Genomic DNA, 18011 nt, shown 5'->3' with positions numbered 1-18011 from the left:
CGCACAGGTGCATTCGAGGGGGCCAAATTAACCTGACGGGTCGGCGCCGTCGGCAGCGTGCGGACAAGCGTGCGCGCGAGCGAGCAGCGGCGCTGGCCATAGAGCAGCAGTCTTGTGTCCGGCAGCTCGGCTGCGCATCCGATCGGCACTGACCCGCGTCAGGGCTTCATTAGTGGCCAGCAGTCCACCCCGCTCTCACTCTGACGCAACCGGTTCTGCTGGCGCGAGCCTACTACGCCCGCCTCAATAGGTCGACGATCGCACGCCATCGCCGCTGCCGCTGCCACCGCCACTGCGAGCACGCTCGCGCTCAATGAAAACGAACGCGGTATGGCTCTGCTCTCCGGCTCTTCTCAGGGGATTAGAGCGAGGCTGAACACAACACATACATGCGGGAACGTGCTCTAAAGACCCTGCTGTCAATGCTGTTCGCAAGTACTGCTGTGCCACCGGTGCGCAAGAAATGAGGAACCGCATCATGTATGCAGTATTAGGCACGCTTCGAAGAGAAGCAGGCTAACACACGTTCGCGCAATTGACACCCAGAGAAACCCCCAAATGCGTAGTAAGTAGGGCAGAATTAACTATTATATCTCCACGTCGAGCGCATGTGTGTCATAGCATCGATTATATCTCGGTGAAGACCATGATACGTGACAGCAATGACAGTGCCTCGGGGAGCCAATACAGCCAGAGCATCAGAGGAACATTGACATCGCGGAATGCAATCTTCGTCTCTAAATAATCCGCATGCCACGAAATCCTCGGTGTTTTGGGGAATTGGTTAAGCTTGCGTAATTACTGAAGATTTACAACCGTCAGCCCCATGAACGTGGACGTAGTTGTTCAGTTGAAGAGCGATAAAGCCAGAGAATCTAAGCTCCACATCACTTCTTTTTCACGGTATGCGTCCGTAGCAAAGGAGCCACCTCTGAAAGGGCGGCTGTTTTCATTTGTACTGAAAAGATATGTAGTAAGGGAGAACCAGCGCATTGTTAAGCAGTTCCCACTTCCTTGCACGCCTCACTTCTGTCAACGGCTGTGCCACGTGGGAATTCCTTCAATTCATGACTTCTGAGTCTTACGCCATAAGTACCGCAGCCGTACTACGCCTCGCCTGCAAGCACAGGAATTCAAAGAAGTGATAACACGGTTCAGTGAGGGAGAACTTGCACCACGGATGTACTGAGTGGGCACACGTGCCTCTCAGAGTACAGGGGTAGCCTGGCCGCGCTTCGCTCGAACAGTCCAGCCCCGAATAGCATCTTGTGTCGCTGATCCCCTAGTGGAAATTCAGGACAGACTGTGTCAGAGCCTTTGGTAATATTCAGGCGACTCTTTAGGAAACGCTCACGCAAATAATGTGCAAGAAAACATTCCGACCTGTAGAAGCGTGATAAACATCTTCAGAGCCACGCACCCCGACGTATTCGGGCCACCAGAATATACTGAACGTATTACCTTACGAAAGTACTCAAAAATTACTTATAATACCCGCATTCCGTCCTGCGTTCGTCAGAGTTGTGCGGCCAATGCGTGCAGAGGCGCTCAGCAGATGGGGCCACCAGAGCATGCGCTCCTGCACACGACGGTCTAAGAGGAGCAAAATAGATTGCTCGCGTCCGAAGCCGCTCCGCGTCCCCGTGATTGCGTAAATACACGCGCTCACCGCTAGTTTGCAGCCGAGGCAAATGACCTGCCCGTGCGCGGTCATGGCGCGCATAATCTCAGCCACGGATGCACCCGGCGGGGAGTGATTGCCCTGACGGCAGTGGCGGCACGGCGCGCGGACTTGTGTACGATGGGGGCCCCCGCCGCATGGGTGGCTATCCGTGTTTATCTTCGCGGCACGGCGGACCACGCGCAGTCATCACCGTCAACTGCGCGTGCTGCGTCGGGTCAGTTCTGTGCAGGAAGAACGGGGTCGTGCTACCAGTGGTGGCCGTACGCTCCAGGAACTTATTGTTGCGCAGAGAAACGTTTACCTTTCCACACAAACGCGTCATTTTGTAATTCTGGACTGCCGCCTTTATGCTACTATATTTATTTAACGTAGTACATCGCACTGAGCGCATTACGGTAGATCGGGAAAGCATAGTATCAGATGAAAAAATTTCACCTGCTTGCGTTACGCAAGCGCAAGAAAAATGTATGAAAAAAACAAGAATGACACATCTATAAAGCGATATAGACCTTCACTCAATCACGGAAACTGTGAAGCATAAGATAATCCCTTTTGGAAGAAGCTAACCATTTACTGAGATAGCCAGGTCCGTTCTTTACGGGTCTTGAAAATACTACGGGCCTATTTGTTTGACCACCTGCCTCGCATGCGGTAGGTCTGGAATTCGATCCCTAGTGCCGTCGGGTACCCACCGGTAACACAATGGGTACAAGCTTTCCCCTGGCCTGTTGCTCGGCTTATTCAGAGTGAAATGCTTGGGAAATGGTCTTTTTCATTTTCCAGAGTAACCAAATCCCTTGAAACGGAACTTTTCCCTCAAACGATACTGATTATTGTACATGGTTGTTTGCTTGTAAATATAGGATGAAAAATAAACTCACTCTTAATGTTTCCCTTGTTTTTTACCGTTTCCTACCCTAGCATGTATTTTTTTTTTATTTCAGTGGTGATAGACAATGGATCGCAATTATTGATGACGAACAAGGCTGCATGGGTTTTAAAATCGTTTAAAATTTTTAACAAATATTCCTGACAGGGTCAGGAATTGCGCACACAAAATCACTAAAAAAAAAGTTTCTGCGTTTTAACATCCTTCAATAATGTATAATCGATATGTGTCTTTGATTTGTAGTAATATAGTAAAAAAAAAACACTGGGTACATATTCCTTTGTGCTCCTTATTATTTTGTATATCATTGCATACATTTTCTGAATGTACTGTGAGGCGAGAACGATACAGAGCCCGATTCGGCGTTCTAACTCTTCTAATGCTTTACGTGACGAAGTAGGTTTCTCCCATTCATGCAAGAGCGTGCCTCCGGCATTTTCCAGCACATGGATTGAGTGCCACCTCATTTTCGACAGGTAACGCGTGAAAGGTGTTTGACTGCTGAAGCGTGCTCTGTATCATTTTGACCGTGACTGATCTGTATAAATTTTTAATGATTTAATTTCCCTATCATTAAACGTATGTTGCAGCACCTACACCAGTGCGCTACCTTAGCAAAATATTTTTACATTCATTCTGTATCATTTGACGAGTTTATTTCAGCATAAATAACACAGTCCTTGCATATAATATAATATGCGACGGCATACCTTTGAGAATGCCAATGATAGTCTTAACCTCAGTTCACATAGACTCATTTGGTTCCACATAAATTCCGGCTGAAAACTCTGCTCCACATATTTCACTTGGAACGATATTCGTGTAATTTTTCTTTTTGTTATGCGGAACAACTCCTTCTTTTGTCCCCGAAACTTAATTTGAAATCCGGTTCCTGTACTTCATGAAACGTAGATAGAACTGGTTCGCGGCTTGCGAGAGGGAAAGGAGGTAAGACGCGGTGAGGGATGACTTTTTTGTTTGTTAGCTATTAGGTACGCGACGACTGGGAACCAATGATCTGAAGGTCAGCTAAATTTCAAACACCTATTCAACGGGGCAGCGCGGAGAGTGCCGTTTGCGCGGCGGTGTTTCTTGATCGTTCACTCTGTGTAAATGACGTTTTCTGCCAGTGCATGGTGGCGTTGCGGGAAAGCGATGGCCGTGTACGACGAAAGTGTGCTCCGTGCGTATTCCCGAGTGGCATAGCTTTTATTTTCGGCACGAAATCTTTCAAGAAACTGGTGACAATCGCGAAATTAGGGCCTAATTCTTGCGCTGAATTCAGCACAAAGGCCGGTTGTGTAGAAACGAGTGCATCGGCGGCTCCGAGGAGACGACGGATGTGACATCAGTGTACACACATGAAGTTTTAAGGCGGAAGCCTTTAATGCCTCATCGTTGTAAGCAGGAGCTGTCGACAGAAACGTCACGCTTTTCAATTGGTCGAAACGGTCGTGACGTCACAGTGCGCGAATTTCAAACGGGGCCAATTGTACCGTGGCTACTAACCATGCAACCAATTAAAGGGATCGTATAGTGATGCTCCAAGTAAGTTTGACTGGGTTTACTTAATTGCTTACTCAACCAATTAGTCTAATTAACCTTTCTAGTCAGACCAGATAAATAAACAAAACCTATTAAGAAATTGGCCGAGCTTGGGAATCGAACCCCGGTCTCCGGAGTGCGAGTCAAGCACGCTACCACTCCGCCATGCCAGCTCGATGGTTTGGAATGAACAAAGGTGCGTCTAGTGAATACGGTGTCTTCGTTCACTCCCATCTTCCTCCCTTCCCGTTACGGCGAGGTTTAGGTGTCCACCGAGATATGAGAGACAGATACATATCCTTTCCTCAAAAACCAATTTACCAACAAGGCGTATTTGTCCGCGTTTCAGATTGAACCAAATTGTCGTGTCGTCACCGCGCGCGAATTTTGACGGGTGTCCACCGAAATATGTGAGACAGTTACTGCGCAACTTCCTTTCCTCAAATACCATTTTCGACTAGTGTCTACTGAGATATGTGAGGCAGTTAATGCGTAATTTCCTTTCCTCAAATACAATTTTCATTTTCTTCATTACGGCCCCTCTTTCTTCTTTCACTCACACTTTCTCCCTTCCTGTACGGTGCGGCTCAGGTGTGCACGGAGATGACAGAGAATTACAGCCCCATTTCCTTTCCTCAAAAAGCGTTGCGTTCAAAGGGCAACGCATTGCGCCGAACGGGTGGTGGCGTTCCGTGGACTCCCTGGCAGCGCTACAACACGCTGTCGCGTTCCACTCCTAAAGGCGAAGCTTAAGCGTCATTAATTGGCAGTTAATTAATGCACCAACAAAATGTGCTGTGAACAATCGCGTAGCAGAATGCAGCTCTCAGGCTTTCGCCTTTCACCACTTTAGCCGCTAAAGTTTCTCGTAATTTTCGAAGCCACCAAAAAGCTCGATTTCTACGCTGCTGAAGCATGCAGCCACAAAGTGAAGGCTGCTATGCGCTTTCCAACACGCCACCTGCACGATGCATCCATCAGTGCCAGGCGTCGTCTCCAGGCGGCGAGTAAAATGAGCTTTTTCGTGACCTCTGGGCTCCGATAATTTCTGGGGGCACCTGAGTAAGACACGACATAGTGGCATTCCTGAAGACGCAAATCCTTTTCGGTATTGTGCAAGTAGTCTGTAGCGATGAATGGGGCAAGCGATGCGTATTTATTGTCACAAGGTCCTTACACAATGAAAAGGTGTCAGTCAATGCCAATCCTTCGCTCTAGCGCGTGCGCGGGCTGGCATCGAAGTTCCGCGTCTAAAGCGCAGAACAGCGCCGAAACGAAATGAATACGAGATAGACCCGGACCCCGGTTCGGGCGCCCGCACTACCTGCTCTCACAAATAATGCGCGATACCAGCGGGAGGAAGGGGATGATGACGACGAAGAGCAGCGGCGCGCTAAGCGTGACATGGCCCCGTGAAACCGCGCTCTCGTGCAGATGAAGAAGCGTCAGCACTTCAGAATGCGCAGCCCACCAGGAAAGATGCTCTTCTCTAGTCGCGGCAGCCTCCGTTCGCTGAGACCCTTGGAGACCCAGGCGCTCGCGACGTTGGAGTCACCTGGCTTCGCGTGTAAGGGTCAGGGGCCACGCCAGCTGGAGGACGCGGCGGAGAGCTTCGACGAGGGGCCGTTCGGAGACCACGGCCGCTTCCAGCTCGTCGCCCTCGTGAGCGCCCTCATGGCACGCACCGACTCCGCCAGCCACGTCGCGAGCTTCAAGGTAACGCTATGTGGAGGCGTACGCCAGGCCCACGATAAGGAGCGACCGCAGCCGTCCTAGCGGCTAGGAGTAGTTTGATCAAAAAGGTTCGGAAAGATTATCGCGGCAGATCTCCTGCGTCAAATCCTTGCATGATGCTGTCCACAAGAAATACTGAGAGAAAAAAAAAAAAGAAGGCAGGCGTTATGCGTGCAAGCTTTATATTCGTGAACATATAGCCAGTGGTCACTGAATGTTGTGCGACAGCTCTTGTACGTGATTCGGAAATAGCGTTGCGCGAAGACGAGCTCAATAAGCGTCTTATTCCTGAAATTAGAGCTCTGATTCAATGCGGCCAGCCGCTCTCCTCCTTGCGGAGTGCACGCCGCAATTGTGCACCAGTGGGCATGCGGAGACGGCCTGACCAGAGCCTTTCGGCTCGCGCGAAGGTTCGACCCGCGGTTCTTGGCAGCCTGCGCACAGCGCAGAACCTAGACAATAGACACATTTGGAAAAATGTAGGCTGTCATGGTACTACGCTCGGATTCAAGGTATGTCCTAAGCGCATGGAAAAACGTTGCGAAATCACACCACAGTAAAAAAGGCTGTGAAGATTTGAGAACTCCGCTTGGTGGTGGTTTCCACAACCAAACAGCAGCACGCCTAAGGGTAAACCAACTACAGAACGAGATGTGGGCCAAGAATACGAGTGAGATAAGATGTAATATGCGAAGAATGAGGCGACGGCCAAGCAAAGCGCAATTATCCAAACCATTCATTGCTTGTAGAAAGACGAAGTTGTGCGGTAAGCTTACTGAAAGCGCACCGCTGCAGGAGTGAGACCTGTCGAGGTAACCGCACTGTCGGGACGCGAGAGAGTGGGCAACCAACGACCTGTACGCCTGTCGTATGCGTCGCAGTGCCCCGTACAGGCAGTCGCGGTGCCCCGTACAGGCAGTCGCGAGTCGCTGTAGATCACAGCACCCTATTAACTAAATAACCAAAGTTTTAAAATATTACGATATCGGATTTAATTACACCAGATCTATATCGTAGGCTATAGCACCCTCTTCATTAAATCGACGTGATCTTCTGCTCAGCAACGCTTGCAGTGGGAGGTAGTATATTAGGGTACAGGCACATTCCTTCATCTTTTACATTGCGAGCTATTACCGCCAGGGATCATGCTGTGCACGGAGCGCTGCTCCAACTTCCACGGGTCTTTAACGCAGATATCGTGCCTAATTTCACAGGGCCTTTTTGCCGTAATGGTTCCCGTGTTCCTGGCACCACTTGGTGCATGCAGGTCAGCTGCATTTGCATCTCACGTCCTGGTCATTGCAGGGTAGCGCACTATTCATGGACGACTGGCCACCAGCCTTTGACAACATGAACGCTGCCGAATGGAAAGGGCTGGCTACGCTGTTCGATGGCGACGGTTCGTACAAACACCGTGCACCGCGCGAGCCCGCTGCTCCTGCAGTTGCTTGCGGCCGCGTCGTGACCTGCACCACCTGGGACTATGACCTGCTGGTTAAACAGGGTGAATTACAGGTAAACAACCAAAAGTTTGTTTCCAAAGACTGTCACCATTCCTCGAGACTAACAGAAAAAAAAGAACATTTAAAAGCTCTTAAAAGAACATCTAAAAGCTCTCAAAAGAACATCTAAAAGCTCTCAGAAGAACACCGAAAAGCTCTCAGAAGAACCAGCGCAAAATAACAACGGACAAGAATGAAGGAGGACGACCTGCCCGTTGTCCTTTTGCGCTGGTTTTTCTCAGATCATGGCTCACCAACTAGCTCAACAGCAAGTGTGTCTAAAAACTCCACACCTCATGAAGTTTGGCTAGTTGGTATTCGATGACTGCAAAATTAGCTCCAAAAACTAAACGTGGGGGAGAGGAGACAACACAAGAGTTCCTGTTGACCCTTCTCCCTTGTACTTTGTTTTTTTTTTTTTTTGCACTAATTCTGCAGTCATCTGTAAAAGGTGTCTCTACGAGACTGATTTGTTGCCGAAATTTTGACGCAGCGACAAAAGTCCCACATTCGTTTAGGCCTATTAACGATTGACTGTACAGCTGGTAATCGCATGTAATTCACAGCCTTCGCATTCCATAGAAAATATAAATCGACTGAAGCGCACGCAATGCAGAGATCACACCTTCTGTGGCAGATACCTTTGCTATTACCCTTTGAATGACAGTTTTCAAAGAACCAACGCTCCGTAAGAGGCACGGCTTGATAGGCGAAAAAGCGCGAATGACCCCTTCATTTATTAAACCTAGTTTATTCTATAGCAGCGCTCGCAGTGTGTAGGCATTGACCGTCCATAATGCCCACGCCTTTTGCATTGCGAGCTTCTACCGCCTGTTCGAGGTGTGCTACGTGGTTCCAGCAGTGCTGCTCCAGCATCATATTCTTTCTGCCGGCAGTAACCATCGCTGCGCAATTTTGCAAGGCCTTCCCTGCTGAAAAAAAGTTCTATGATGCAATAACCTCATAGATCATTCATACAATTCGTATGATATATCATACAGATTGTATGATATGTCATACAGATTGTATGATATTCTATGATGAATGATCTATGAGGTTATTGCATCATAGAACTTTTTTTCAGCAGGGTTTCTATGCGTCCTATGCATGTTCGTAGCGCCACCTGGAGCATGCATTTCATCCACGAATGAAGTTCACGAATTTCGTAATTGCAGGGTAGCACACTATTCATGGACCACGGGCCAGCAGCGTACGCTAACGTGAATGCTGCAGAATGGATGCGGTTGATCCTGCTGCTAGAAGGCGACTGCCCGAACAGTGAATGCAGGCCGTGCAAGCCCACGGTTCCTGCTGTTTTTTACGGCCGCGTCGGGACCTCCGCCGCCTCGGGCCATAACCCGGGACTTCAAGCCTCCAACGCCGTCAGTGAATGGAACCTCGTTTGTGACCGCCTCAACCAGCTAGTGGCGTGATGTGTAGTGGGCGAACTACCGAGTTTGCCTACCACGTCGTCAGCTTGCTGGGGTCGCCATTGACGGGCAACAGTGCTGACGGTGTTGGCTGCCGACTGATGTGTACATATCGGTCATGCCCATCATGACCGAATTTTGCGGCTGTTGAACACTTCATTCGCATACTTTTTGTTGCTACGAAACACCGCGCCATTAACCTCGCTTCCTGCCGGCATGTTCCATCTGTTTTTCCGAGTGCTCACATCCAGGCGCCGATTTGGCTTCTCAGCCGGGGCCAAAGACGTTTTTTCGTCAGTGCACTCACAGTGTTTCCCGTGGACAGAAATTACCGCCTAAGCCAGACCAATTTATCACTGTGAGCCAGATCGCCAAGCATCTGGCCCTCGAGATGGCCTCGTTCCTCCCGCTGTTCATCAAATATGCACCCAGTGGATCTCCAGCCTGGGTTTTGGACGAAAGGACGCTGAGAGGGTTGCGATCCGAGTGACCCGCGTCTACCGCATGTGTCTCAAACATCCGGGAGGCCTACCTCAGCTGCACGTGAGCGGGCATCAAGAAGACCAGTGCCGCTTCCGCGATTCTTCACAGTGCATCAGCAGCCGATCTGACTGTCAGCCACACCGACGGTGTTCCTCCTCAGTTTCGGCGCTGTGGCTGGTGGTGAGCACGGTCGCTCTCGTATATACTGCTACGTGGTTTTGGGGTTGTCGACAAATAAACGCTGCACCTTGGAAGACCTCCCAATTGTTTCGACAATGGCTGCCCGCCAGCATTGTCACTGTCTTCTGTGTCTTGCTCATGAGTGGGCACAGTTAGGAAGTGACGACGCTTGACGGAAACTGCGTTCACCCGGACTTCGGCCTCGAAAAAGCCGCTAGTAGCTAGCGCCGTATACATGAAGGGAGGGGTCCAGCTGCTGCGGATGCTGCTGCTCCTAACAGTTGTCGACCCTCCGCACGAAGCACAGCGAGCAGCACCGGAAGCAGCGTCCGATGCTCGTGCAGTATGCGGTCAGTGCCTCGCAGGGCTCGAGCATAGGATACACATTTTCAATTATTTTATTTCTCCTCCTGTTAACTTTCGGCGTTTCGCTTGGCATTAAGAGACGCTTGGGACCTCGACTCCCTGGACAGTGCGGGGCAAGAAGCGAGTAGGAGTTTCGTTCTTGTCACTGTGTCTTTTCTCTTCCTTGGCCTCTTCGTTTCTGTGTACTACTGCAATAACGCCTGTACTCACGCGACTTATAAAAAATTTGTGAATAATGTTATGCTGCCACGTACTGCATTTCGCGAACAGCTTGGAAAGTGACTCAGCTCAGGTCGGGTTCGAACCCGGGTACTCCGGCCCGGTAGACGAGCGCCTTACCACTGAGCCACCGCGGCGGGGCGGTAATTATTGCTGTGCGATGGTTTTGACTAGGCGAGGAAATTAACTGCTGAGTCATCTTGGAAGGCAGATAATTTTACATTCTGCAAAATAAAAGGCAACAACATGCCGTTGGAGAGAACTGAACCCGCAACCTCCGCCTGTCTATACAGCGCTCTACCAAGTGAGCTACGGTGACTGCCTCGCTGTACTGCCTTCGGAGGTAGTCATCTCGTGGTTTTATGTTCGCTATCCTCACCCGCGCTACACATACAATAAGAGGGACATGCGTTCGCTGCGAGTGGCACGTAGAATGTGGTCAAGCGGGGACCCACACAGGTCTGGGACCACAGTCAAACGCGATTCCCCGGCCACCAGGGTTAACTCTTCTTTTATTCTCTGTAAAACTATTCGCCTCAAAAATTTACTCAGCTAACTTTCTCGTCCAGTTAACACCACTACAACAACAACAACAAAAAAATTCCCGTACGCTTCCATTCGCTTTTCTGGCTGCTAGCTTGTTTCGTAATTATAACCTAATCAGCCCGTTATTCTCTTATCCTTACCTGCTCAGTAGAATAGCCAGGCCCTCTGTTCTAGCTGCACTGATACGATGTGTAGCATCGGAGGTTCTCGTGCAGCTCATGCTTTAACCATTAGACAAGGCCCTACATGGCACCTGAGCTTCACCAGCAGCGACTATGCCCACCATTCTCACCTGGAGTGGCGCTGGTGAACAATATGAAGTGCAGGGTAGTTGTAACATGGACTTACCAAAGCAGGTCGCCAGACAGCCGCCGTCGTAGTTCGCTTGGCTAGAAGAGCATTCTTGGATTTTAGTGGCACCAGCGGTTGCCTTTTATGCATGATGAAGTTAGCACCAAAAACGAGGACCAAAGTAGGACAGAAGAAACAACACGAGCGCGAGGACTTTGGTCCTGGTTTTTGGCGTTAACTTCATCATGAATAAGATTCAACTCACCCAACTTTCCTCCTTACTGCCTTTTATGCTATCTGTAACGCACACCGACGAAGCATTACTAATTGTATTCTGCCTTGTACTCAACACCAGTAGGAGTAAGTTGAGAATGAAATAAAAAAGTACATTCCCGTATGCTTTTTTCAGTTTAAATGACTGATGAATATACTCTTGAAATAGAATACCCTGAACACGAGACACAATAAAGCTTTTGCTGAACTTCCTTTACCTTAACCTATCAACCAATCTTATATGCTTGGTCGAATCAGCCTACGAAGAAACAACCGATTGGGAAAACTGCAATGTCTGGGCATGATGTGTGTCTTTCAAGTGTCCATTTGGCTGCTGAACGACCGCCACCTTCAGTCGCTTGTGTTATTCGTGCAGAGCAGCGAGTTCGCTTTCTTTGGCTGCTGACGCTGTCTGATGCGACACGGCATTAGCACCCTTTTCTTCCGCCTTACCACCGAGTTTGGTGGCCTTGACGGTCTTCGATATATCCTCGCCCTTTTCAGCTCCAGCGTCGAATCCACGATGAATCCCCAGCATAGAAGGCCCTCTCTACTCTCTACTCATTCGGCTCCATTCTAAGGCAGCAGCACAACCGCTTAGGAGTATGTGAATTGAATGCAGTAGAAATAACCTAAGACGCAAGGGATCTGTGCCCTAGCCCTTTGTTAGGGCGGAAGCCGGCACCACTTGTGGTTGCACGCATCAACTACTGGCGCACAGATTATCACACCGCAAATTGAGTCACTTGCCAGCTGTTCGGTAGATGCAGCACTTGGCACCTTTAACGATATTCACTAATCTTTTATAATTAGCGTGAGTACAGACATTATTGCAGTAGTACACAAAAAAGAAGAGCGCAAGGAAGAGTAAAGACAAACACAATGAAGAGAACGAAACTGCCACTTGCTTTTTGCACAGCACTTTGCAGCGCGTGTTTTATGACCAAGCGAAACGCCGAAATATAACAAGACATAAATAATTGAAAATGCCTCTTTGTCCTATGCCCGAGCAGTACGAGGCACTGACCACATACTGCACGGGCATCCGGCGCTGCTTCCGGTGTTGCTCGCATCCGGTAGACGCGAGTCACTCCGAGTGCAACCATCTGAGCGTGATTTCGTCTAAAATCCAGGCCGGTGACCCACTGGCTGCATACGGGATGGACAGCGGGACGAGAGAGGCCATCTCGAGGGCCACATGCGTGGCAGTCTGGCTGACGGCGGCTGACGACGTGGTAGGCAAACTGACGCCGTTGGAGCCGCGAAATTCCGGGTTATGGTCCGAAGCCGTGGAGGTGATGACGCGGCCGTAAGAAACAGCAGGAACAGTGGGCTTGCACGGCGTGCAGTGACTGTTCAAGCAGTCGCCTTCCAGCAGCAGGACCGACCGCATCCATTCAGCCGCATTCATGTTGGCGTAAGCTGCTGGCCCGTGGTCCATGAATAGTGCGCTCCCCTGCAATTACCAGATTCTCGAGCTTAAATGTGGATGGAATGCATGCGCTAGGTGCTGCTACGAACATGGGACGCATAGAAAGGCCTTGCAAAACTGCGCAGCGATCGCTGCTGTCGGTAGACAGAATATGATGCTGGAGCAGCACTCCTTGCACCCCGTATAGGACTCCTCAAACAGCCGGTAGTAGCTCGCGATGCAAAATGCGTGGACATTACGGACGGTCAATGTCTCGCACTGCGAGCGCTGCTATAGAAAAAACTAGTTTTCTTAAATGAAAAGGTCATTCGCGCTGTTTCTCATTTCAAGCAGTGCCTCTTACGCACCGTTGCTTGAAAAGGGGATGAGGTCTACTGCTCTTCGAAAACTGGCGCTCAAAAAGTGACAGGAAATGTGGTAATACCAGCCACGGAGGGTGCAATGTCTACGTTGTGTACGCTTCTGTCGATTTATAATTTCTATGGACTGCGAATGCTGCGAACTACATGCGATTACCGGCTGTAGTGTCAATGGTCAATAGGCATTAAAGGGGCTGCGAAACACTGCCTGGGGGAATACCGGCTGTACTTCAGGTGGGTTCTTTATGTCACACAGATGCTGACTTAAAAAGAATTACAGGAATCGATGCACAGGAACGGGAGTTATTCAGTGAAGAAATTTCAAAATACAAGCAAACAAAACGCTGCCCTCAACTCGATTTTGGCGGGGCTTCCCACTCCTATCTCGCTCTCCCAATGATGGCACCTGGCGCAACCAATCAAAACAGCCAGCCAGAGCATGTCGCGGAAGTTTGTACTCCATGGTTGCCTGCTCTCTAACAGACTGGCAGCGTTGTTTCCATGCCAGAGCGCCCCTGGTGGTGTATTTTTATTTTACTTGCTTTGCAGGGCTTTTAATCTAAGACAAACAAATTGTTTTTGTTGATCTAATATAAAACGCAGACAGGTGACAAAATGTGTCTATTTTTCACACAATTTGCAGTATATTTACTGTTTGTCCGGTCATCAAGCTCGCGCCAGGTGATGTCATATCCGCTGCTAAAAACCCGCCACTGTGTGGCGACACCATCAGAGCCATGAAGTTGTTTTTGGGAGGACATTAAAATATTAAAAAACGGAATGTACGCGGTATTACCGACGCTATTAGCACCATTATAACACACTGTAGGCAATCATCAGGCAAAACAGTTAACTAAGATTGTGTTTCTGGGCCCCTTTAACGAATGTGGGACTGTTCGTGGCTGCGTGAAAATTTCGTCAAGAAATCAGTTTAGACAGCAGAATTAGTGCGAAAAAAAAAAACAGAACGTACAAGAGACAACTGACAACAGCAACTCTCGTGTAGCGTCTCCTCTTCCTTTGCGCTAATTATTTAGTCATACAATTTCCACTAGCTAAACTTGATGAGGTGACAAGTGTTTAGATACCCTTGTTTAGCTAGTTGGTAAGCCATGATCTCAGAAGAGCCAGCGCAAAAGGACAACGGGCAGGTCGTCCTCCTAAATTCTTGTCCATTGTCCATTTGCGCTGGTTCTTCGCAGAGCTTTTAGATTTTCTTCTTTTTCTATTATTCTCGAAGAATGGCGGCAGTCTTTGGAGAGAAACTGATGGTTATTTACCTGTAATGCACGCTGCTCAGCCAGCAGGTCGTAGTCCCAGGCGGTGCAGGGCACGACGCGGCGGCAAGCAACTGCAGGAGCAGCGGGCTCACGCTGCGCTCGGTGTTTGTACGAACCGTCGACTTCAAACAGCGTAGCCAGCCCTTTCCATTCGGCGGAGTTCATGCTGTCAAAAGCCGATGGCCAGTGGTCCTTACATAGTGCGCTACCCTGCAATGACCAGATCGTGAGATGCAAATGCAGCTGACGTGCATGCACCATCTGATGCCAAGAACATGGGGAACCGGGACGGCAAAAAAGTCCTTTGGAATTAAGCCCGATATTTGCCGACAAAGACGTCTGGAAGGTAGAGCAGCACTCCGTGTAGTGCATGATCCCTGGCGGTAATAGTTCGCAATGTAAAAGATGAAGGAATCTACCTCTAGGGTAGTATAGTGCCTCGCACCGCAAGCGCTGCTGAGCTGAAGATCACGCCAATTAAAGGGAGAGATCAGCTATAGCTTATGACATAGATCCGCTGTAATTAAACCCGTTATCGCAAAGTTTTAATACTGGTGTTATTTAGTTAACAGGGTGCTGTGATCTACGGCAGCTCGAGAGTACCTGCACAGGGCACTGCTATGTATACGACAGAGCTCGTTGGCTGCCCACTCTCTCGCGACCAGACACTGTGGTTATACCTCGACAAGTCTCAGCCTTACTCCTGCAGCGGTTCCCTCTCATTGGCCTTACCGCACCGCCTCGTCTTTCTGCAAGGAATGTATGGTTTGGATAAATACGTAATGCTCGACCCTCATCTCACCCTTCACATATCAGTCATCTTACTCGCCTTCTTGGCCCACATCTCGTCCTGTAGCTGCTTTACTCTGAGGCCTGCTGCTCCTTGGTTGTGAAAACCACCAACAAGCCTAGTTCTGCCATCGTTACACCCTTTGTACTGCGCTGTGATTTCTGAAGTTTTTTCCATTCTCTTGGGACATGCATTGAATCGGAGCGCAGTGACATGGCACTCTTCATTCCGTCAAAGGTGTGTCTATTGTCTAGGATATAAGCTAAGCACAGGCTGCCACGCGCAGCGGGTAGAAGCTTCAAGCGAGCCGAATGACCCCGGTCAGACCGTTGCCGCGCGCACACTGGCGCACTGTTGCGGCGTGCCCTCAGTCTCCCCATGGAGAAAAGCGGAGGGCAGCAACGAAATAGGGCTTTAATTTCCGGAACAAGACGTTTATTTAGGTTGGTTGGTTGGTTGGTTTATGGGGTTTAACGTCCCAAAGCGACTAAGGCTATGAGAGACGCCGTAGTGGAGGGCTCCGGAAATTTCGACCACCTGGGGTTCTTTAACGTGCACTGACATCGCACAGTACACGGGCCTCTAGAATTTCTCCTCCAAAGAAATTCCAGCCGCCGCGGCCGGGACCGAACCCGCGTCTTTTAGGTCAGCAGCCGAGCACCATAACCACTGAGCCACCGCGGCGTTTATTTAGGTGTCCCTCATGCGACGCTTGATATTTCCGAATCACCCCGTCCCGGGACGGGGCGGAAGAACAAGCTTAGGTGCACGCACCGGGTGACATATACAATGGGCGCTGCCAGCACAGCACGCTGCTGCAGGAGTAAGGCTGTGACCTCTCGAGTAAGCCTCTTGTTGCGGCACGACCTGGGAAGGGGCGATTCAGAAAAATTAAGCGTCGCATGAGAAACACCTCAATAAACATCTTATTCCTGAAATGAGAGCCCTGTTTCACTGCGGCCATCCGCTCTCCTCCCTGCGGAGACAGTTTGCGACGCAACGGCGCACCAGTGAGCCTGCCTCTATGCCTGACCGGAACCCTTCGGCTCGCGCGAACCTAGAACACGCGGTGCTTGGCAACCCATGCATAGCGCAGAACCCAGAAAATAGACACACTTTTGGGACAATGCAGACTGTCATGGCACTGCGCTCGTATTCAAGTTATGTCCTAGCGCATCAAGAGCCTTGCGAAATCGCAGCAGAGCACAAAGGTTGTAAAGATTGGACAACTCGGCTTGTTGGTGGTTTCCATAACCAGGCAGCAAGCCTCAGGGTAAACCAACTCACGGTATCGGATGTGGGCCAAGAATGCGATTGACATGAGGTGTCAAGAGTGATATGAGGGCCAAGCTATGCGTATTTATCTGAACCATCTATTCCTTGCAGAAGGACGAAGTTGTGCGGTAAGTTTGATGAAAGCGCACCGATCAAACCACAAAACCAATTCTCACTGCGAAGGACACTGCACTCAAGCCTCATATCTTCAGGCGAATCCTTTTAAGGGAATACAAGCAGTTTAAGGTTAGGGTCTAGTAGCGAATGTGGCTATGCCATAGAAAGAAGATGATGCTAAGAAGATGCATAGAAAGTGTGCGGAAATCCTGCGCCATCACGATATTTGAGACATTTGAGATGATATTTGTGACAGTGATGGGAGGTTGCTTTCAAGGAACGCCGAAGGAGTCTTTGATAAAACAATTCAATGCTGACTGCAGCAATTTCATAATATATATTACTGTTCCTGCCACCCGATGTGTTTGCATTAAAATTGCAGCATATCTGAATATATTCGCCCAAAAAAATCTATGTGAAGGTGCGCACCGAACTATAGCGGGGCGAAAATGGCGCATCGGGTATACGCCGTGCCACTCATGCCCTCTCATACTCAGTATGACTTGGAATGCACAAAATGTGGCCAGAGCTTCCTACACAATGTAGTGCGAGCCCGGTGGTGTTGAAGAATTGTGCATCGAGCTGTGATTCCGAGAGGTGACGATTTTGCAGTATGCACTATGTGGCATTCAAGTCCCCTGAAGCGCAATGCGCAGTAAAGTCCCTTCCGGCACGTTGCAGGTCCTACTGAGCGCGGCATACACATTCACGTACAAGGGCTGTGGTACAACATTCAGTGACCGCTGGCTACATGTCACGAATATAAAGCTTGCACGCAATAATGCCCGACGTCTTTTTTTTTCCTCTCAGTATTTCTTGCGCACAGCAGCATGCAAGGAATTGACGCAGGAGATCTGCCGCGACAATCTTTCCGAACCTCCATTATCAAACTACTCCGAGCCGCTAGGACGGCTGCGGTCACTGCTTATCGTGGGCCCGGCGTACGCCTCTACATTGTCTTACCTCCAAGCTCGCGACGTGGCTGGCGGAGTCGGTGCGTTCCATGAGGGCGCTCACGAGGGCGACGAGCTGGAAGCGGCCGTGATCTCCGAACGGCCCCTCATCGAAGCTCTCCGCCGCGTCCTTCAGCTGGTGTGGCCCCTGACCCTTGCCCGCGAAGCCAGCTGACTCCAACGTCCTGAGCGCCTGGGTCTCCATGGGTCTGAGCGAACGGAGGCTGCCCCGACTGCAAAAGAACATCCTCCCAGGTGAGCTGCGCATTCTGAAGTGCTGACGCTTCTTCATCTGCGCGAGAGCCCGGTGTCACGGGGCCACGTCACGCTTAGCGCGCCGCTGCTCTTCATCGTCGTCATTCTGTTCCTCCCGCTGATATCGGCCATTGGGCGCATTTGTTTTTGCAGACCCGGTATACTTGCTGACAGGTTTCGGCGTCCGCTCTGACAGAGCGCCATGGTCACATGACCTACTTGCCAGAGGCCGCTTGCGGACACGCCGCCAGAGCCGGGCTCCTGGTCGGTTACCGTACCAGGACGCTGTCATCTGCTAGCAGACGACGCAACGCATGACCACCACGACGCCGAAGCAACGCCGTGCGCTCGATCCCGATACTGCGTCGATTTGAAGACAGTACTGTCAGCTAAGCGTAGGTGCATTAC

General features: G+C 50.1%; 2 protein-coding genes across 2 annotated transcripts; one reads left to right on the top strand and one right to left on the bottom strand.

Annotated features, from left to right (window-relative positions):
- Positions 1-5597: 5597 nt before the first annotated feature.
- Positions 5598-8787, top strand: LOC149351752 (uncharacterized). The gene is made up of 3 exons (XM_089575639.1): positions 5598-5834; positions 7158-7367; positions 8530-8787. Exons 1-3 carry the CDS (start codon positions 5598-5600, stop codon positions 8785-8787), a joined length of 705 nt encoding a protein of 234 aa, XP_089431765.1.
- A 2609-nt stretch (positions 8788-11396) lies between these two features.
- Positions 11397-17595, bottom strand: LOC149351751 (uncharacterized). Its single transcript, XM_089575638.1, has 4 exons — positions 17359-17595; positions 14214-14423; positions 12388-12598; positions 11397-11473 (listed from the first exon to the last, which is right to left on the bottom strand). The coding sequence occupies exons 1-4, from the start codon at positions 17593-17595 to the stop codon at positions 11397-11399; spliced, it is 735 nt and encodes a 244-aa protein (XP_089431764.1).
- Between the last annotated feature and the right edge of the window lie 416 nt (positions 17596-18011).

The sequence above is a fragment of the Amblyomma mixtum genome, chromosome 3, assembly GCF_055824585.1.
Source record: "Amblyomma mixtum isolate Tamu chromosome 3, ASM5582458v1, whole genome shotgun sequence".
NCBI lineage: Eukaryota > Metazoa > Arthropoda > Arachnida > Ixodida > Ixodidae > Amblyomma > Amblyomma mixtum.
The sequence above is the reverse complement of the archived record's forward strand: the minus strand, read 5'-3'. Positions and strand labels throughout refer to the sequence as shown.